At 39.7% G+C, this 21,697-nt stretch overlaps 1 protein-coding gene and 1 long non-coding RNA gene across 2 annotated transcripts in view; one reads left to right on the top strand and one right to left on the bottom strand.

Moving 5' to 3' along the window:
- LOC138014389 (uncharacterized) overlaps positions 1-21,697 on the top strand; it is a 201,700-nt gene that overhangs the window by 26,953 nt on the left and 153,050 nt on the right. The window lies entirely within an intron of this gene.
- LOC138014624 (cytosolic endo-beta-N-acetylglucosaminidase-like) lies at positions 1,534-20,499 on the bottom strand. The gene is made up of 12 exons (XM_068861746.1): positions 19,898-20,499; positions 16,768-17,071; positions 16,257-16,405; positions 14,784-14,952; positions 12,828-12,931; positions 9,677-9,788; positions 9,343-9,548; positions 5,950-6,104; positions 3,780-3,993; positions 3,382-3,458; positions 2,924-2,970; positions 1,534-2,789 (listed from the first exon to the last, which is right to left on the bottom strand). The coding sequence occupies exons 1-12, from the start codon at positions 20,473-20,475 to the stop codon at positions 2,442-2,444; spliced, it is 2,463 nt and encodes an 820-aa protein (XP_068717847.1). The 5' UTR covers positions 20,476-20,499; the 3' UTR covers positions 1,534-2,441.

The raw sequence follows: 21,697 nt of genomic DNA, 5'->3' as shown, positions 1-21,697 counted from the left end.
TTGCTCGGAGATATTAGCCTCACCAAGCTACCCTAAACCACGAGGGTAGAAAAAGATATGATATGAAGCACTTGCGCTTCGTACATTACTCTATGCAAGAGGTCCATATTCAAGGGTCGGGGAAAAAACTGAACATTTTCCATCTTCATTGCCTTCGAAAGATCCTAACCATGCCCGAGAGTTTTCAACTGTAGTTTTTTCGAGATGGCTGAACTCATCAGCGTAACAACCATCCTGAGAACTAGAGAAGGATGAAGTGGCTTGCACATGTCTATAGAATGAAGAAGACTCGTATTCCAAGGCAGTGGATCTTTGGCGAGCTCTCCAGTGGCCTGCGTTTTCGGTGTAGACCAAAGCTGCGCTACAGATACATGTGCATAGAAACCAACGAAGATCTATAGATTGACTTAAGTCTAAAGGCGTCAGAACGAGCGGCGTTAAGGACTGCGTTGTGTAATGCAACACATGCCGTTACTGCAACCTCTTCTGCCGTTCATGCTCTTGCAAGATTGTGGTGTCTCTTTTTTTTTTATCCGTTTACCTTGTTGATTCTCTACTCTGCTCCGAGAGGTTTTTCCCCGGATACTCCGGTTTTCCCCTCACCTAAAAAACCAACATTTGATTTGATTTGTTCTGATTTCAGTTGATTTGTAGTCTCCCCAATCAGTAGAGGACTCGTCTCGACTAAATAACCTTGAGACGTAAATAAAGCGATTATCATCGACCATCATCATTATTACTGTTTAAGAATATTTTTACTTTATATGTAGGCCTACGTTAGTGCATCGTATGACCCTCGTTTCTTTTCGACTGTTTCGTAAAAATTTGGGAAACTTGCGAGAATTTTGCGGGCAAATGGTTCACCGCACGTACCCCCTGGCAAAGAAATCCCGTACGTTAATGCATGACAAAGATTGAAAGGAAATGAAACTTGAAAGCGATACCGTAGTGTCAGCAAAAGCTTCAATCGTTCGTTGACGGTTAATCAGTTTTTGACATAGCACCAGGTTTCGATTTCATCGCTTCAACTTTAGAAGGCAGTGTGGCCCAGTGGTAAGGACGCTTGCCTTGAGATGCGGAGTTCCTGGTTTCAAGATCCGCTCTGACCACTCGTTGAATTTGTTCCTGGTAGTCCTTGGTTCACCTTCTCGGCGGTACTTTTAAATAGGCAACTGGTTTGCCTCCGGCCAGTTGGGAGTCTTAACTGAGTTGCTGTTGTGTTCTGTCGTTTCGTTGATTGCGTTTCATGGGCCCTGAAAAGTCCCTATGGGGCGTGGTCAATTATGTATTATTTTTTTTAACCTTATAGCCCAGGTATTCTTGTTGTCAGTGTTGAAGAAATTGTTTCATCGGGGTTTAACTATAGACTTTCTAAAGCTCGCACTCTGTGAGCTCGACTCGTCGTCAAGTCTACTGGTTAACCCCCCTCTCCAGGGATGGTACTTGGAGTAAGAAAAAATTTAACTTTTTTACATTTAACTAGAAGACAACGAGCGTCCGGTTTTTCAAACAGTAACTTGCCATCAAGCTTCAGTATTTTTCTTTATTTTATTTATTGTTATTCTTTTACCATTTCATCGGCTAATTATGATTATTGATGTAAGAGAACAGTAAGCTGAACTCTTTTTCCCCTACATCTTATTTCCATAACCATTAATAGTTACTAGTAAAATACAATCAATAGTGTTTTCACAAAACGTCTCGGCGGCCATGTTGTTGGAGTAAAATATTCTTTTCCGAATTAAACTCTATTTATATGAAAATGCTTCCTTTTGTTTTAGTATACAAACATGGCAGCAGACCACATAAGTGAACACACACTATATTAAAAGTAACATGCTTTCAATAACACAATAACAATTTATATTATATATGTCACAACAAGCTCCCTAGGATTATTGTACACTTGCCATTTAGCCTCAAAAATTTCCTTATTATTGTTCTTTAATGGTTTTCTGTATTATAAATCAGCCAGTGGTTAGGGTGTTGGGTTTGCATGCGGTTGCCCTGGGTTCAAATCCCGCTCTACACCACTGGTTTGGATTTGTTTCCGGTTGTCCCAGATTCAACTCTACCATGTAAACAGCCAACTGGTTGTCTCATGCCAGTTGGGGTCCTTAATGTTTATTTCAGATAATTAAAAGTGGGATGTCGGTGAACTAGCTTGATAAACAAAGCATTTACATTTTTTTACCACAGTAAGCTGAACTCGGCTTTGATAACAATATTATAAACTGTGAAAACTATAAATTAAGATCATCTTTAATTTTGTCATGCTTTCATTAGCCGGCATATTTTTCACGTTTTTTTTTCCCTTTCCAGAAAAAAAAACGAAAAGAAAAAAGGTAAGACAGCCTTTGTTATCGAAATTATTACCTCCCGAGACAAGCGTAAGGATTTGGGTTCATTGACTGGAAAGTCAAGTTTTACCACTTACGATTCTACCAATTTAATTTGAAATGAGTGCTTTCCCGCACCGGCTTCTTCAGTCCTGAGCTAGTAACAATTTGAATGATAAACTCTACAGAAGAACAAGTTTTCGAAACGGGTATTTGACAAACTCGATATGCCTCCACCATTGCGCGGCCTAAAAATGTGTTAGAGTCATGGGACACTCTGAAAATGTTGAAATACGCGGGTGGGTCAAGTTTGTTTTCTCCAATCGGACAGTCCCACATGAGAGTGAGGCTCAAGAGATGTTCGTCGCCACGTGATTTCCACTCCAAATCGAGGCTTCTTACGTTTCGCGCTAATCCCAATGGCAGCTTGAGAACTTGTGGATCAATAATCTACAGAAAACAACAGATAAAGTTCGTAATCCGTTTCAGTTTCGCAAACTTGGGTCTCTGTTGACTTGTATAATTCAGCAGTTTGAAAGGGTGGCATACACGTGTGACATGGACAAAAAGAGGAAAAAAGTAACCTTTATTTCCCCCAAGTAGAGACTGAATTCTCCTGTAAAATTTGCACCTGAAAGTAAAAAAAAAGCCAATATCATTTACTCCGATATACTACAAGAAATACAAAGGATGAAATTGACTAATCCCAAATGGGGCATTAGCGAAAGCTTATTATCCTGCATAAAGCAGTTTGTGGCTATTTGTCTTACCCACGGGAAATCGGATTCACTCCCGTTCCAGATTTCTCGACGTCAAGTTTCTCCGCCCTAGTTTCTACTCCGACAAACAGCGAACCAAATTTCAAAGCGCCCCTGCTACAGTGGTTAATATGCGGTAAAAGGAAGTACAAAGAACGACCGAGATTACACTTTTACGTTTTGCCCGGTTATGATATTCAGGGGGAGGGAAGGCTGTTAGTTTCCTTGGATTCTAATCATGTCATGATGACAAGCTAGATTCGCTCAAAATCAATTCTTAGTACCTGAAACAACAGAGCAAACCAGTCTGATCTCTTGCACAGTGTGGCCAACTAATTCCTTCTCGGCAATCAGATAGTGTCTGTGGATTTAGAAGGTATCATTAAGCCAGGATAAATTGAGCGCAGACAAGGACTTAATGAAGTACTACTCCGGCGCCTTCCAAGTCGTCTTGTTTAACCACCTCCCTCGACAAAAAGCCACGAGTGAAAAATCTAATAAGCACCGACGCGCTTGTTTAAAAACTCCCCTGTCTTACTGACAGATTCCCGGTCGCGACCATGAATACATTATTTTAAGAATGGTGTTTACACCTCAAGATTGCATCGAACATGTGCAAATAGTAAACAAACAAGTCAATTCTAAACGCGAGTACGAGTCAGTTCAGCTACTTGCAACCCACCGTGTACACCATGTTTCAACGTCGTCATCCACTGTCATTCCATGAGCCTGCTGTACTGTATTGTGCGAATCACCGGTCAAAGGTTCAAACATTCTGTAACGATCCAGACCAATGGGAGACGTGAAAGCTGATGACGTCAGCGTCCGTGACTTTGGGATCCCGTAACGACGAACCAGCTTTTCATTTAATTCAGAATTCTCTGGATCTGTTAAATCTTTGAAGTGAATTAAGACCATATAAGCACAGTACCGCTAATAAGAACTTACGCAAGATGGACGACGACTACACGAACGTCTATCGGGTCAATGTAATCGTTTCGCTATAATTTCAAGTCGTTCGTTAGGGCTAAAAATTTTGTACCAACAATCCAGAAATTAAAATCATACATGGCTTAAATCCAGGAGTCATATTATAATTAAGTAAAGTACATGTACGATCGTCCGCGTGAGTGTAGATCTGAGAAGGACTCTTTGGGATGACAATAGGGAGCTCAAGCACGCGCATTTTTGAGACGCGGACGGCAACCGGAAGAGAACATTTCGCGTGCCAGGACAGTAGTGTCTCCCAGATTTTTATACTAATCATCTCTGATGGAGAAAAGATACTAAGCAATGTAAATGTGGTTGTGTGAAGACAAGTTAAAAGGGAAAACAGCTCACTTCCGGTTGCCGTCCGCATCTCAGAAATGGCCGTGCTTAAAGGAAACCTCCACTCTACTACAGAATAAGTTTAAACCGAAGGAACTTATGTCTACAAAGAAACTTATTCGAAATTTGTTTTAAAAAAGAGGTTATATCAGGAAAAGTGAATTTTAAAATCGCTAATTAGTTTCACTTTCAAATTTTGCGGCCGCCGCCATCTTGAATAATTGTGACGTGTTACGGTTGCCCTATTTTTCTGACTTAAAGAACTTTTGTCTAATAACAATAGAGCAACCGTAACACGTCACAATTATTCAAGATGGCGGCGCCCACGAAATTTGAAAACAAAAGTAGGCGATTCTAAAACTTATTTATTTCGGATCATGCAAACGCTTTCTTTGAAAATATTTTCGATTGACTTGACTGTAACAGTTATCTCCTATGATTTAAAGTTATTTTTTTGTTGAATTGGGGGTCCCCTTTAGGGACGGCGCCTTCTAATTCAAAGGTATTTTTGCCCCGATTTATGATTATACAGGAAAGATAGATCTTAACAAATTTTCTCTTTAGATACCAAGAGTAATACGAAGATCTACTTTCTCTGCATAGTTTAAAACCGCGCAAATATATCCCTGTATTGGTAAGCATCACCAATAGGAAACCCGAGTATCTGAAGACGCGCAGAACGTATGCGCAATAACAATAGTAGGCACCGTCCTTAATCTCTCCAATGACTGAAGTTTCGTCACAAGCTGAGCGGAAGTAATCATCAAAGTCTGATCGTGCAAAGGGAGGAGAACTTTTGCTCTGCGTGTTAAACACTTAGTGATTCGTTTTGAATGAAGAATTAAGTAGAATGTGATCAACTGAGCAATGTTTTAATTTCTGTTTGTTAAAATACGATAAGCAGCATTATGGAGTTTCAGCCAATGAAATTTGACTAACGGAGTCCAACCCGAGGGAGTGAATGGTGATTGCGAACGGAGGTCTCCTGTCTTTTTCGTGAATTAACCTTGGGATACAGAGAGCAGTGCGAGTTCCTTTCTTGCTTTCATTAAAGCTATTACCTTCTGGGGCTCTAGAGTACAGGCATGTACTTGGAGATACAAATTCTGAATACGTGCACTCATATGTTGCCTTTTTAAATGAAATTCAAGTTAACGCGATTTCAACGTTATTGGATCAGCAATTTCCCTTGATCATTCGTCAGTCGTCAGATCACTTAACTGATGGTGTTTCGTAGCCACGTAAAACAACAGGATATCACATAAACACACAATGTTCTTTTAAATGTTTTTATCCCTCGGGGTCACATTAAGCCAAAGTAAACCTACGAACAAATGGCAATTGCCTCTAAGCCAAAGACGCAGGTTGCTTTACCTCGGAACACCTTGCTTAAAATAAGGTACGTTCAAAAACTAAAAACTTGATCGATCACAAAAAATCATCAGTTATCGATAGACAAGGAACTAAGTTAGAAAAGACAAAAGATTATCATGACTTGAAAAACGTAGCAACACAATTCCAACCTTCCTCGCTTGACGTTCCTGGAAGCAGGAGTAGGTATGTTGGTACTTTGTCTGTGTGCAGCTGTAATGCCACGCCCAAACAGTGAACAGGGTCTAACTTAAACGTGAATGACAACAAGAGAGGTCCTTTTATTTGGAAATCCGTCTTCAGCAACCTATTAAAGAAAAGCAAAGCAGAAGTAAACAACAAAAATTTGAGGGATTTCGCGTGCGACAAAACCACATAACCCGTATAGGTCACCTTCCAGCTTTTGAATTAGCCTCTCCCCCAACCCCCCAGTATTACCTCAAACATGAAACAAATTAAAGATATGATGCTCGCAGTTATGAACGGTATTTTAGCAAATGCGTAGATGATGATTAATTTCATATATCATTTCTTTCGTTGATTCATTGATCACGGGAACATTTGAATCCCCAAATGACTCGTAGCTGGCGGTATTGTTGGCGCGAGTGGATAAAAATGCTGCGCAGAGAACTGGGAGGGACGTATTTTTCTCTGCGCCAAAAATACCGGCAGCTACGCAGGCTAACAAATGACCAGCTTCATAGCTCAGTTGGTTAGAGCGTCGCACCGGCATTGCGAGGTCAAGGGTTCAATAAGCACTTAATGACTTGCCCCAAGGGAAACAGTCAGTTTTGTTTCCCCGGGATCCTCAATGTTCCCCGAGGCGAAGCCGAGCCGAGTCGAGAGGAAATCAAACTCTCTGTTTCCCATGGGGCCAGTCATTAAGTGTTTTGTTATACCTCCCAACTCAAAATAAAACAATACACGGATTTTTACATGGAATTTGCCGCTGTTTCAAAGGTGCACGACCTCAGTGATCACGTGCGAGTTGAAAGTTCAAGTTGTTGTTTCCCTAGGAGTTAGTGAGTTTTGTTCGCCCTGGGGAGTGAGTGAGTTTTGACCCATGACACGTGACACGTTCTCCTCTAATCGGAAAACGCATTTGAGTTGGGAGGTATAACAAACCCCGTTGAAGTTCAAGCTTCTCTAAACAATTGCTAAAATGGCGTTCAGAACTGCGAGAGTCATATAGCTTCACTTGATTTCATATCCACAGTTCAATACATGATTCATTTCATATATCATTTCGTTCGACGAGACAAATTTGTGTCACCTACATTAAGTACCGAGACAAAAATCATGGATCCTTACATAACGGGTAGGACGCCCTTTGTACATAAAAGTGTGAAATAGAGCGACTTTCGTATGACCTTGAAAAAGTGTTGACAAATTTTTTCACGAACCCATGTTGAGCAACATCAAAACAAAGTTTGTCCTTACTCCCACCAAGGAAACTCCTAATAAGGGCAGTAAACAGTTTGATTACCCAATCACATTACTGCATTTCAAATAACGTCAAAGCGAAATGCCGATCGCTTCCAGAAAGTTCCATGGAGAGATGACGCTGTCTGCATCCGCGTTCGCTAAGCCAATGAAAATGTTCTGCATTTTTGTTTACGTCCTGTTCTTACGTTTACTTTTCAAGGTCATATGAAAGTCGCTCTAACTGTCAAATAAACATTATGATGCTGGTTTTACGTGCAGCCATTTCAAGGAATCTCACCAATGAGTGCCCTTACCAACATCCAAACCTTGCTGTGTAGTCATCCAGGAATTATACTCACCCAAAGGATAGGAGATAAAAATTCCTTACGAAGGAGGATTTCAAGAGGGGTAACCCAAGGGTATGAGGTAAATCAACGCTTGAGAAAGCCTCTCTCAAGGACAAGTAGATTTCACGTGCATGTAGTAGATTTGAAAGGGGTTTGCTATGACAAATTGCACCACAGGTACCCCAAGCTAACGATGTAATTTGCGCATCATGATCAGCTAAAATTATAAGCATTTGAATGGGAATTTGCAAATGTGTTTAGGAGTCGAAAATAAAGAACATGAATGGAACAAAAATGCCTTGTACTTTGTCTTCTCGATACCTTATCTGTGTTTTTGTGGCGTACTTTGGCCATTTCAGCGCTATTCCAGTAGGTAGTAGGTTCGCTGTTTTCTCTCTCTATTGAGAGAGAGCAACGGTAGAACTATAACTCCCTAGAATAGCGCTGAAATGGCCAGAAATCCTAAGAACATACCATAAATAAGACAAGAAGGTAAGAAATTCTGCGTCTACGTCCTTTTGTTTCTGTTTTAATGCCCTAAATAACAAGCGCTAGTTTCCCCATACAAACCGTCATAAAATTTATTTAACGCAACAACGATTCACCGTGAGCTTGCGGTACCTATGCTTCGGAGAGGAGCGTCTGTGATTTACCGTTGATAATCGTGTTCCATACCACGTGATTTTTTCTGGAATGTGTGGAAAATGATTTGATTGGTTATTACCCATCGATCATTACATCATTGAAACAACGAGTTTTGATTGGCTTTTATTTTTATTTATCCACATCAACACCGTGAGAACCACCGGGAGAGATTTTACGATGAGTTCGTGTGTACTTTGAGCACGGTACAAAATACGAATAAAAATCTTTTTGATTGTCAAAGAGGTTTTTCTTTTAAAGTACGAGCCGAATTGTGTATGTATGGAGTGTGAAGTGGAAATCGATTCGACGTACATTTGTTGGAATTGTTGTCAGCGCAAAAGAAACGAAAGCGCTCTACCAATGAAAAGATTGTTCACTCGAAAACGTCTCCCGCAATTCCTTACCAGTCAATGTAATCCCAACGCCTTGCTCGGACCAGCCTAGCCATTCTCAAGCACAATCTACAAAGCGTGATGCCCTGGAAGATTTGAGATGTGAACACACCGAGGAAAATAACAGCTCATCGGCAACGATCTGTGCTGTTCTGAAGATCAGAGCCGTACCTGGTTGGACTTACATCCTTTCCTTTAAAGAGTGCTTCTATGCTATAAAGCCAAGTTATCTTAAAACTATCGGAGACGCTCTTCGATGCACGTTTGAAATCTACCTCACTGACCACCATTTTGAGAATTTAGCTCCAACGAAATATGAGCCACGCTAATTTTGGTCAGCGTAGATCACTTAATAATGTTGTAAAATTATTCCGGAACACGATTACTAACGGTAAATCACAGACGCTCCTCTCCGACTTTTTTTTTTTCGGAGAGCGGGCGGCTGTACACAGGCTACAAGTTGGGGTTTTAACGTTTTTCTGGGCCTGTAAATAAGAATGAATGTTAAGCGAACAACTCTAAAACATGGGTTTTCATTCAAACATTTTCCTCAGCATTCAGCTTAAATGCACTCTAGCTTCAAGGGAAGAAATAATTTACATGTAGACCCACATTTGGCATTTTAGTGGTGCTTATAGGATAAAAGAATTAACAAGTTCTATATACACCCTTCATTAACTGCTCAAACTTTTCAAGGGGTATTTATTTTGTTGAATGCAGTAAAGGCATAATTTACCTAATCACACTTTTGGAAACCTCACTTGAAGAGTTAACACATCCAGAAACCAGCAGACAACTTCCGCCATTATATGCCTGGTCCATCGTGTTTTTCACAGAGTTCACAACCAGGCCTTTCTGGGTGCCTAGATTGAAGAATGAGTTGTTGAATGATGGCTGGCACTGTTGAGCACTCAAATTTGTCCAAGGGTGAGAAACCACGACCTAATAAAGAATAAATTGAACACAAAGATTATTTGAAGAAACCTCAAGCCACATAAACTTCATGAACCAATTCACAGGCTTGAGACAGACAGAGTACACAACTGTAACGATCAGAAAAGGAAGAACACCTTTCCATCAATGCTGGCAGTTTTCCCACAGCCACGGCAAAGTGAAGTTACAAAAGGGATCTTGCTCACTACAGCATGTACTGTGCAAAAAGGAGCTAACAGCCCCCAAAACCTTTGAAGAGGAAGCAAAGAACACTTCAGCATGATTATCAGTGAATTCAATAGAGATAACTATACTGTAAATATCAGTAATCATTAGGAAGAGAAAAGATACATGTACAGTAAGGGGCCCTGTTCACGGCCACTTTTTGTTCAACGTTTATTTTTTGCGCCACAAATGAGTCCGAATAAAAAGCACTTGCTTCCAAAGGTAGCTTGATTCCTTGCCTTTCGTCCTGCCGAGTTTTGAGTTTACAGCTACTATATACTGTGAGCAAGTCGAGGTGACACGAAGGTAGGTGAATTTGGTTTTCACGAAAACTTCTTTTTCTAACATGAAACAAAGCTCGTTAAGGATACTTTGTGGTCGAAATATCAAACACAAGCCTTATTAGTGACTTAACAACAAAAAAATTGGTGATAAAGCATTGTTTATTCTGAGGAATCGAGCGCACTCTTGTGTGGCCGAGAACTGGGCCCACGAACGACGCATCCATTTTCGTTATTACTCGGGAGAAAACAGCCTAGAGCAGTCGATAGCTTTACATGTGTAAACTGAATGCTGAAGCTACAATCCCGGTCAAAAAGATCGTGACACCAAAGCATGTTTGAACCCCCCTCCCCCGTGACAATGTTGATGGCGTAAAAACTGTCGGGCTCCTGGAAAAACGCCGTTCTCTTTGCAACATTGAATAGGGGGAAGGGGTAATCTGCTACTCAGCGTGAGGTGTCCCCTTTATTTTTGTCTGAGATTGTGTGTAGCTGCGTGTCACGCGAGCTGTAGTTAGTAATTGAATGAAAAGGTCATGGGAGCTATTTATGTGAAGTGTCTGTACAAGTGGGGTGTATGCATATTATGGAAATGATTGAATTTTGCTAGATATATTTAACGAGTATGAAGAGGCCAGTAGTTCAAATAAATGAACGACTTGAGGGAAATAATTTCTCGTCAAGGAGGTCTCACTTTTAATTAGGTTAACAGAGTTTATTTACAGTTGTCAATTCTTGTACACGTTGTTGTTAATTGTGTGCGAAGTGGAGACTTCCTAACTCGTTCTTTGATGAACACTAAAAGATCATTTCTGTTCAGATAGTTGAAAATGTAACGGTGTTGTGATACTTCTTGAGTCGAAATGGGTACATTTTGGGCACTGAGATATAATCTATGGAGGGCAGCGGTGTTCTTCGTAGAAGGCAATTGAGAAGTGTGTACCTCGTGACGTTTCGCGGAATTTATACTCGGGCCTTCTTAAAAAAGGGCAGATTTTAGTAAACAGTGAAGGCACTATGAAATGAAGTTTGCTTCCGAAACTCACAACTACGGTAAACAAGTGCCAAGTAGACGAACGATTAACAACATATAGGAAGAAGGAACGATTAACCATTTGATAGACGAACGATTAACCATTTTATAGCGCCAGTACTGAAGAGCAGGAGGTTTAGAGTGATCGGTTTACTTGTGATGCTATTTTACATAATAGGTAAAATCGTTTATTCAGTTGAAAACTGTACAACCCTGAAAACTCTTCGTGTTGCAAACAGCCAAAGTGGTTAACCGTCATTATAAATAATCCGCACTTCATAGCTGATTAATTATGCTAAAGCACGGTTAACCAATTGCAAGACTCACCATTTCACTGAAACGGGAGAAATACGCACAAAAGTGCAGTGAACTGAAACTTTGTGTTGACAATTTTTGTTCAATGGCATAAACGACAGCGCAACACTTCGGCTTGTCGGGAAATTAGGAATGCAAATGGTTAATCGTAGGTGGTTAACCGTATTCGGATTTATGGTAAGTCGCCTGTTTGGTCCCACTGTTACGGCGCGTACACTAAAGAACACAGGACAAAAAATATGGATGTTTGAGTTGCTTATGATTATAACCGTTGTTGTAAACAGACTATGGCTTTGTAACAAAACATATCTTGTAGCTTAGCGGGTGAATTTCCATTGAAGTGACTAGTACAAATTACAGTACAGAGAACTCTGTTCAGTCACCATAGTTTATCCCAATGTACTCTGTTATATGCCCTGATATTGCAGTGATACGGCTTGTCTCTCTAGAAACTTTGAAATAATCAAAAGATAGTTGTTGGTTCTACAGAAATCGTTTGTTAATATCGTATACGACGGCCACGACTCGTAATGACAGCATCTAATCGCTTGCCATCTTCATCACGCAATTTGGCCAAGCATCTCAGAAGTAAACGCCCCTGTCTACCTGTCAGTTTTCTCGGACGTCCGCGTTGTAAAGTTGAAGTCTTGCTTTTACAGCGGTTCAGGATTTTTTCTCGCGCTGTCGCTGGATTATTCTCCAAACAACTCCACGTGAAACATTACAATGAAGTGCCGTTTTTCGAATTGACATTCCCTTAACTTGGCTCAAATGATACACACGAGCACGTGTGTTATTATCAATCCACCGCCGAGAAACCATTTTTATCGCCTTTCAGCTAAGTCCTGTATCGTGCAGTTGCAATCTCTCCCTAAATACATCTGCAACTACACAGAAAACATGTTCCAGAACATATTCGGCAACAATTAGACACATATTCCTCATCCAAAGCATAGGAGCACTCACCCAAATGACGCGAGGACAAACGTGGCACATCCATATCTTTACAACCAAACCGCAACGAGATCTCTGTAGAACTTTCTACAGTTCTGTAATCAACACAATCCCGGTCAAAAAGATCGTGACACCAAAGCATGTTTGAACCCCCCTCCCCCGTGACAATGTTGATGGCGTAAAAACTGTCGGGCTCCTGGAAAAACGCCGTTCTCTTTGCAACATTGAATAGGGGGAAGGGGTAATCTGCTACTCAGCGTGAAGTGTCCCCTTTATTTTTGTCTGAGATTGTAGTTGTCTTTGAAATTTCAAGTCCTTACGGCTATTCCAAGGTAAGAAATACAAGTTTACGTTTTTTGTGAGCGAGAACTGGACCCCATACTGTACACTGTAGCAGCAAGTGATAAAGACGTAAAAATGAACTGAAATTGATCTGGATGAACTGAAATTGAACTGGATGAACTGAATAATGAAGTTTACCTGTCTTCATGTTCGAAAAAATTCTTAGATCCTTGTGTTTCCATGACCCAACCTGGGGCAAATAGTGCTGCAGACAGTGTCTCCTCTCTTATCACTTTCAAAGCCTGAAGCAACATGCCATAGGTGTAATGACCATTAGTATATACTAAAACAGTGGATAGCATTCAAAGCGTCATGCCCTGATTGGCGCGCTTTCAATGCTATCCACTGTTTTTAGATTTAACCGTCTCGGAGATGCATTTTCCTGCATTTTCGGGCAAGCTTTGGTGTTTTCTCTGCAGTATACCATTTTTCAATAAATTTAGACACCTGTAGCATGAGATACCTTTTTTTCAATCACATTCACATACTTAATTTCTTGACAAAGTGCGAATGTTAACATTGGCTTATAGCTTCACAAAAAATTTGAAACATTCATGCTCAGACCTCATGAAAAGAAGACAAATGGATACTTGCGTAAGTACATTTATTTTAGTATTCTTCATCATCACTTCCAAAATATATAAGTTTTTCTTTCTTTCTGTAACTTACCTTCTGGCCGATTAATCTGCTTTGATCTCTTTTATTCAGGTTCTTGACCAAAATATGATAACAGCAAACGTGATTGTCTTTTTGTCCCCCATTACAATTCATGTAATTGCTCAAACTCAGTCTCCCATACGTTTAACGACATTTTCCTGGCTGAAGCCTAGCTATTATTCCACTCCAGTACATAAGATTATTACTTTCTTATTTGTGGATATGATGGAAAAATTTCTCTCTTCATAGATAGAACTGATTAAGTTTTTTCGCCGCATCGAAAGGCTTTCAGGCGGGGTATTGGGCTTATCACAGGCGAGTAGTTCTACCCGTTACCCGTCTATTATTGAAACCCCTGCTGGAGGAATAATGAGTTTTTAAATCATCTTTTTGTGCTATATAATCTCACTATTTTAGTGTACACTGAAACAACTATTCACCTCGGTGTCGGTGGCTAGTGGTAGATATTTAAATATCCACCACTAGCCACCTCCACCACTTCAGTGAGTACAGCACTGTAGTTGTTAATTACAATGGTTGATGAAAAATGAGGTGGATATTATTTGCTTAAATTACGTTTACGATTATTTTCCCAGTACAGATAACATGAACATACTCAAAGGAGATTTGATCTCTTATCATCAGTAAAAGTATTTGAGAATCTTTGAATGAAAATATGGTACTTTCTTGAATATTGTCAATTTGAGAAAGAAAATTTACAAGTGAATGAATCTAAAAACTGCTTTTATTCTGTCCAAACAGTGTTAGTGAATATACACATACACAAATTTAAATTATAAACTGTAGGCTGCATAAATATGTACATTATTCATTTTGTTAATGATTCATTTCCGTCATCCAGAAAACAGACATACTCTCCCGATTTACACAAACACTTTCATTTCAACTATTAATTTCTCCACAATAATTTACAAGAAAAAGCATCAACCTGCATAGGCACTTCATTCTGAGATTGATAAGAAGGGGTTTCTTAGAAGCTGGTCACTGGTGGCATACCGCTGTCTGTGTTGTCAGAAATTTGCCTCCTCTGCTTTGATTTTCACTCAAACTCTTGTAAAAGACAAGAGTGACCACCACTTACATTGATTAGCCTAGGGATCTACTTCAAAAGCTAGTAAAAACCCTGGATATTAAGTAGTTTTAAGTGCTTGCTTCACCTATTTTGTCAATGTGATATAACATTGCCACTAATATTATAAACATTACTTGGGCACACAGTACGAATACAGGAAAATGAGGACAAGAAAACAGGCTAAAAGTGTTAGTCATTTCTAACCTTTCTCAGCGCCGCCTTCCCCATTTCTTACTTCACCTACACTGGACTGTTGATTCAAGCTCGCTGACTGCATTTCATTCATTAATAGACTTAACAAAAAGGGTGAGACTCCATTTACAGTTTACATTGTTGCTACATACCTTATTGCAGTTATACCCTCCTCCTCCAAAACATCCACGCCCAAAAACATCCACTCCAACATAAACATCTGGAATGCGATCTCGTCCAGCAGCAGCTCTAGATCGCATCAAGTTAGCCTCAGTCCAACCGTAGTTCACAAAAATGCCATCACAAGCATCAAAAAACACTCTGCAATGTAACAACTCTGGATGAATTCAAACATCAAATCTTAACTCTGATATTATGTGAAGTATGGATGAGTTGTTGTAAAGGGTGCATTTGGGTTCAAACAGAGCACAAACACAAAGCTGTGTGAATGGAGCTGACATCATTCAATAAAGGTGAAAACAACCACTGGCTAGCTGTAGTCATAGACCGAATGCATATATGGCGGCCAAAAGAATATTTTTTTGTTTATGTGCTAATTACACTCACTAGCCTCGTTTGCATGGACAAAATACAAAAGAAATGTTGCTTGAGAGCGAGGCTAGTGAGTCTCGTTAGCGCATAAACAAAACAATACATTTTTGACCGCCATTTATGCAATCGGTCTATACTGCATCGTGGTAATAGGCCATTGTGTTCAGCAGAGTGCAGCTTGCATAATTATGTTGGGTTTTCGTTATTTCATAAGTGAAAATTTCTATAATCTTCAACAAGAACCATAGTGACATAGAACCATTTAAAAATAAATGTTTTTAGACATCAAATTTTGAACAGGTTCAATGGCTACATACAATAGATGCTACACAATAATGATTATCTTACGATTATCTTACTGAACCTTGTCTGGCCTTGTATGGTAGAAGGCCAGACAAGGATTGTCACAGTGGGATTTCACTGCTTGAATTTCTGGGAGCCTTTTATCACTTATGGCCTGCAAAGACTGGTCACTGGGTACTCCACAATCCCTCCCTTGTCAAAATCGACACCCAGCTAACTAGATCTGGAGGCTACCACAGGCACCTTTAAAAATAGATTTTTTTGACCTATCTGTTCAGGCTGTATCCTTTACAATTCAGTTTCCAAGAATGCAAGAATAGGTTCCGGTAATTTTACAACAATTGCTTGTAATCTCGCAATCTGATTGGCTAATTTGCCATTGCCAATAAGAGTCTAGACAACGCTGCTGCATGCATGCAATGCATTGTAAATAGCCAATCAGGAATGCTCATTTTGGGAAAGAAACCAATCAGATTGCAAAACAGTTACAGACAACACTTGCTCTTTCTTTGTGTCATGATCTTGGTAATGCTCTGAAATAAACCTTTTCTTTGACGTTGAATATTGTGGTAAAAAACAAATCAAACGTGGTTCAGCATTGTCTGTCCTCTTATTGACAATGACATTTGCCATGTCACAGAGGTCAAAATTTGGTTGTGGACTCACAAGGCACAATATTTTGACCACTGTGATGACGAATATCATTGTCAATAAGAGGGCAGACAACTCTTTCCATTGTGAAAGGTGGTATTGGATGGCTTGTGACTTACCGATTATTTGAATTCAACTCATTTTGCCCTTCAAGGTCTCCCTTGTATGTTACACTGTCATACCATATCACAAGGGAATTTGGAATTCTCTGATGGATCTCTGATGTTAAATACTTTATAAATTCCTCTAAGTTGTTGACTTGACCTGGCTTAAAAGGATACAGTCAGCAAGCATTAGAAAATAGAAAAGATTAAACCTCAAAGTGCGGGAAAATGTGCACACACAAGCCACGATTGGTTTTTGTTTCACTTCTGATTGGTTGAAAAAGTGGTGCGAGTAATGCTAAACCAAAGTAACTCGCTAATTACTTTCGACACTCAATTGAAAACCGCTCTAAACACTAGCAAAACCAATTGAGTGGATTATATAGTGCTATCCACCCTTCAAACAAATGGAACCTGAAATACAGTGTATTTAACCTCCATTGCCTCAAGCCACTATAAAAACACACATTACTTTCTTTTCTGTGAAGTACGTGTAACATTTGTTAAAATTCTTATCTATTGTTACCTGTATGGGATTTTCAATGTTCATAAGCCAGCCATCAAATTTGTAATACTCTGCGATGTTAATCAGTTGATTGGCCAGATGCTGCCATGATTCCGTGTCTTCCAAAAACTTTCTGCATCTCTCAATTCCATCTTCATTTTCTGTGATTACAGTGCCCAACACTGGAACACCATGGGTGTGTGCAGCATTGGTCCAACATGGAGGAGGTATGGTAACAAAATGATGACTGAAGTACACAAATGTGTCAATCAACTGCCAGTGGTATATAACATAACAGTCATCTGAGCTCACACCTTGGACAAATCTGTAAAAAAGACAAATCAAAGCTCTTTTTGAGTTAACTCACATCTTTGAGAGAGGAGGCTAAATAATTCAAAACTGGTTTTAAAAAATCTCGGCTTTATAAAATAATCTCTGTACTATTAAATTTGCCACTAGTCTTATCAATTTTCTGCAAGGATATGGATGTCACACACTGACTAGTGTGTGAACAGTTCATTAAAATGTATCTGAAGTTCTCATAACACCCCTGCCAGCATTTCTGGTTCAGGTAAGACAAATTTGCCAAGTCATGCAACAGTTCAAAGCCTTGCAGTACATCAAAGGTACATGTATATGTTAATTATAATAATAATATTGCCCATTTAAAGCACCTCCCTCAAAAGTGCTTGATCTTGATGATCCAACATTTTTAGTGCAATGTCCTTAAAAACTTTTATGTCACCACAACAACTTGTTTATCCTGCATGAATGCAAGTTGCATGATGCAATTTATCATTAAAATTTGCCCTATCTGACCTCAGCATTAAAGAGGTTTTCTAATGAGCATTGCTACTGCAAGCAATTTATAATTTATTCCTTTGACCAATTGCAGTCTAACAAATAATAATAATAATACATTACTTTTAAGTAATTAAAAAAATTAAAAATAGCGCAGCGCTTCTCAAAGATCCAGCGGCGCTTTACAATAATGGTAATGTAAATAAAGCAGTTTTCAATCGAGTGTCAAAAGTAATTAGTGAATTGCTTTGGTTTATAATTACTTCACTAAGTGATTGGTTCAAAGTTGTTGCGCCACTTTTTCAACCAATCAGAAGTGAAACCAAAACCAATCGTGGCTCGCGCATGCACACTTTCCCGCACTTTGTGTCGGCTGTGTGTAATTACTTCGAGTTTTGATTGGTTTACTGGATTGTCTCCATCCTTTTTGATTGGTCAAAGTAATTACTCTGGTTTTGGTTTTACGAAACTCGATTGAAACTCGCTCTATAAAATCAATTGAATAATGGAATAAAAATTAGTACAAATCAAAGAAAACAAAAACTACAACTGCCTAAATAGATGGGTTTTAAGTTTAGACTTTAAAGTTTGTAGGTGTTCCACTTGCCTAATGATACAATGGTACAATCTTATGGTACAATGGTAATGGTACAATGGTACTTGCCCAATGGTACAATGAACCGATTAATATAATAATAATAATATTATTATTATTACTATCAGACGACCGCGAAAAGCGTAACAAAATTATTGAATTCCCATTCACCATATATGGTACTAGATTACTACAAGAGTCCTAAAATTCCTACGGATTCCTACAAATTCCTACGTCACAGGTTACCGCAGCAGTTTTCTGAACAATGGAGGAAAGGGAGGAAGGTTTGTCTTTGGTTGACAAACATTTGTGAAGTGCGGCTAACTATACAATTTAAGCAATTGTCTCTTTATAAACACCTGAAGAATTCAGGTGACTTTTAAACGCCCTGGGATTCAAACCCACAACCTCAGTGATGCTGGTCAATTTGTTGCCCTGACTATTTGTGAAACATCTGATACTTGTCCTTCTGCTCTGGTTAATAGTTAGAATCAGGTTTAATTAATGGTAGCTTTGGCTAATAAACTGGAAAAAGCAACCTGTAAAATAATGATCATTCAACAAATTCAACAGGATTTCTGCAGCCCCGCGTGGATTCATGAAAATTCCTACAAGCGCGTGCATTCCTGCAAATCCCTACAAGCGCCATAATCTTTAATTATTGTCAGTGATTATAGGAATTTGCGTAAGGCAATTATGGGATATTAAGGCACACATGCAAGTCAAGATTGATGTGGTTTTTGCAGTACTAATCTCAGAGGGTTTGGTTTCCATGTGGCATGACCAAGAATACTAAGTGACCTCTTGCTGGTTCTCAACATGGAAGTCCCCAAGACATGGCCTTTTGGCTCTTCAGTGCAGTATACAAAATTATGGGTTGTCGACAGTGTACCCCTAGGACAACTGCACTCTAATTTGTAAAAGGACAGAGTTGTTATTCTCTGAGCTGACCAAAAGAATCAGGCCTACTAGAAAACAATGGATTTTCTTCTCAATTTTTTAAGATAAAATTATGTTAGCAAGCAACTTTTGAGCCAGTAAGAATGCATTCTAGAATAATAAATAGGCCATGGCATTTAAAAGCCATCCCATTCTCAACAGATCCTCGATGATGCATGAACGGGGATGGCACAGTGACAAGCGCACTTGCCTCCCACCAATTTGCCCTTGTCACACGGGGGCCATATTGTCCCGGGAGACCAAAAAAGCTTTGTTTTACCACGCCAAGCCTCGCAGTGGAAACCATGGGGGTGAGGCTTGGCGTGGTAAAACAAAGCTTTTTTGGTCTCCCGGGACAATATGACCGCCGTGTGACAAAGGCGAATGCCGCCTGGGTTTTATTCCTAGCCATAAAAGTCATTATGTGGGTTGAGTTTGTTGGTTCTCTACTCTTCTCTAGCTGAGATGTTTTTCTCTGGGTACTCTGGCTTTCCCCTCCCTGCAAAAACCAACCTATGATTTGATAATTTTATCTCTGTACACTGTTCCCAATTAGTGCCTCACCGCTAAATACACTTGAAACTTAAATAAAGTCTATTATATATTGTAATTATTATTGATGTACTCCCCAAGAAAAAGGTATACAGTAAGTGCTAACACAATGACTCCCCCCCCCCCCATTTTCTGCTTCTTCTGAGAAAAGGACCACTGATCGAGAAAACGTTGCAAGCCTGTTTCAACACTTCCACCACCCTTCAAAAAAAGGGGGTGGGGCACAGAATCAAATGGTACAAATTATACTTATTGATAACTGACCTATCCGCAAGATAACCTCCTTTCATATCATGACACACCAATGTCCTGGGTCTCTTTTCCAATTTCCTGCACTCTTCAGTTAAATGGACGGTAGCCACGTTGAAAAAGTCAAATCCCTGCCTCCAGGACAAAACGTCATCTAGTGTATTTAGAGGCTGAGTTATAGGAGCGCTCGTATCAGGATCAAAGTGACCCTTTTCAAAATCACGCAAGCCATTACTACTGGGACCCTTAATTAATTTTGTGAACTTCGCAGACGGTCGAGGACGGTGACTATCCAAAGATTCACTCCCTCTTGCCTCTTGACTCGTCTCTTGCTCCATGCCATTTTCGTGTTTTGCATTAACTTCAGGAACCTCGCTTCGATCCGCATTATTCGAAGCAACAGGCTGAACGTCTTCCGGGTTACTTGCAAAATACTTTAATCGCGCTTTCTTGACATTTATACCATCTACGGTCTTCGAGATTGAACGACAATTGGCATTTATCGATTTCAAGTATTTCCACAGCACAAATATTCCGAATAAAACAGCCAAAACTGTCCACACTAGCAACAGTATAAAAGAATCGCTCGCCATGTCGATTCAAACCTCCCAACTGGTCATGTGACCTTCCTGTTTCCCATCTTCCCTCGATCCTGGCTTAGCCCGCGAACATCCGCCATCTCGCTTCGAACATCCGGTTTCAGTTCATCTCAACGCCCTCCGGAAACGTACTGTATAAGGAACCACTTTTCCCTGGTTGCGAATCTTTTAGGTGATGATGTTATTAAAGAAATCTGTAGCTATTTGGCAACGTAGAACTGAAATTCTTAGAGTAGTTTGACTCTCCCGAACACGCATTTCACACAAGGTTATCGTGTCCTCAATTAGTGCTCCAGCGCTAGAACCAATACACACTTAAATTAAGTTCCATTCCTTTCCTTTCCTTTTTTTTTTTTTTTTTTTTTTCACATTTCTTCACATATAACATCAGGGAATCGGGCATGATGAAACAGATTGTGGAACACGAAAGTGGAGAAGTAATCAAGATTGGAGGTGTTGATGAATTGGGCAGGCTTTGCAATAGCCACGCGCGTTTTTGAAACGCAGACGGCAACCGGAAGGAAGCTATTTTCCCTTTTAACGTGTCTTCACATACCCTGGATATTTTCTCGCTATGACTCGCTCTTTTCATAGCGAAAAAATAACCTCTGGAATCCAGGAGTAGTCTTCACACAACCACATTTACACCGCTAAGTATCTTTTCTCCATTAGAGATGATTAATATTATCTGGGAGACACCACTGTCCTGGCACTTGAAATGTTTTCTTCTGGTTGCCGTCCGCGTCTCAAAAATGCGCTTGCTTAAAAATTTTCTAACATTGATTTTTTTCTGCAAATTTTACTTTTGAAAGATGATGAGTTAGTGATGTGAGAATATAAAAAAAAAATGGGGGCTCACCGGCTTCGTTTTGGAGAGAACTTGCCCGGAAGAACGCCCTAAATCTGAAAAAACCCGGCTTCTTTAGCGAATAAGGCCACAGTGTCTGTTAGCCCAAAGATATTACAATTACATCTTTGAAGTGAAATATTCTCTACCAAACTTTGTTTAAGTGGACCCATCAAGTGAATTTAGTTAACTGTTGAGGTTCCCTAAAGAACAAATTCGCATTTAGCGACCATAGTATCATGCGCCTTGCAGCCGCAAGATGGCAGGATTCCATTTCCCGAGGACAGTAATCTTGAAATGTTTTAACTTCCCACGTTGATGTTTTGTTCATTTTTGGACAATGTGGAGATAATTGTAAATGAAATCTCT

The sequence above is a fragment of the Montipora capricornis genome, chromosome 8, assembly GCF_036669925.1.
Source record: "Montipora capricornis isolate CH-2021 chromosome 8, ASM3666992v2, whole genome shotgun sequence".
Lineage (NCBI taxonomy): Eukaryota > Metazoa > Cnidaria > Anthozoa > Scleractinia > Acroporidae > Montipora > Montipora capricornis.
This window is presented reverse-complemented; position numbering and strand designations above follow the sequence as displayed.

Coding starts and splice junctions, on each gene's coding strand:
- LOC138014624 (XM_068861746.1), bottom strand. CDS start 20,475: ATGGCGAGCGATTCTTTTATACTGTTGCTAGTGTGGACAGTTTTGGCT. Junction 6,105..9,342: donor GTTTCCAAAAGTGTGATTAG/GTAAATTATGCC, acceptor TTTCTTTAATAG/GTTGCTGAAGACGGATTTCC. Junction 3,459..3,779: donor GTTGAAACATGGTGTACACG/GTGGGTTGCAAG, acceptor CTAAATCCACAG/ACACTATCTGATTGCCGAGA.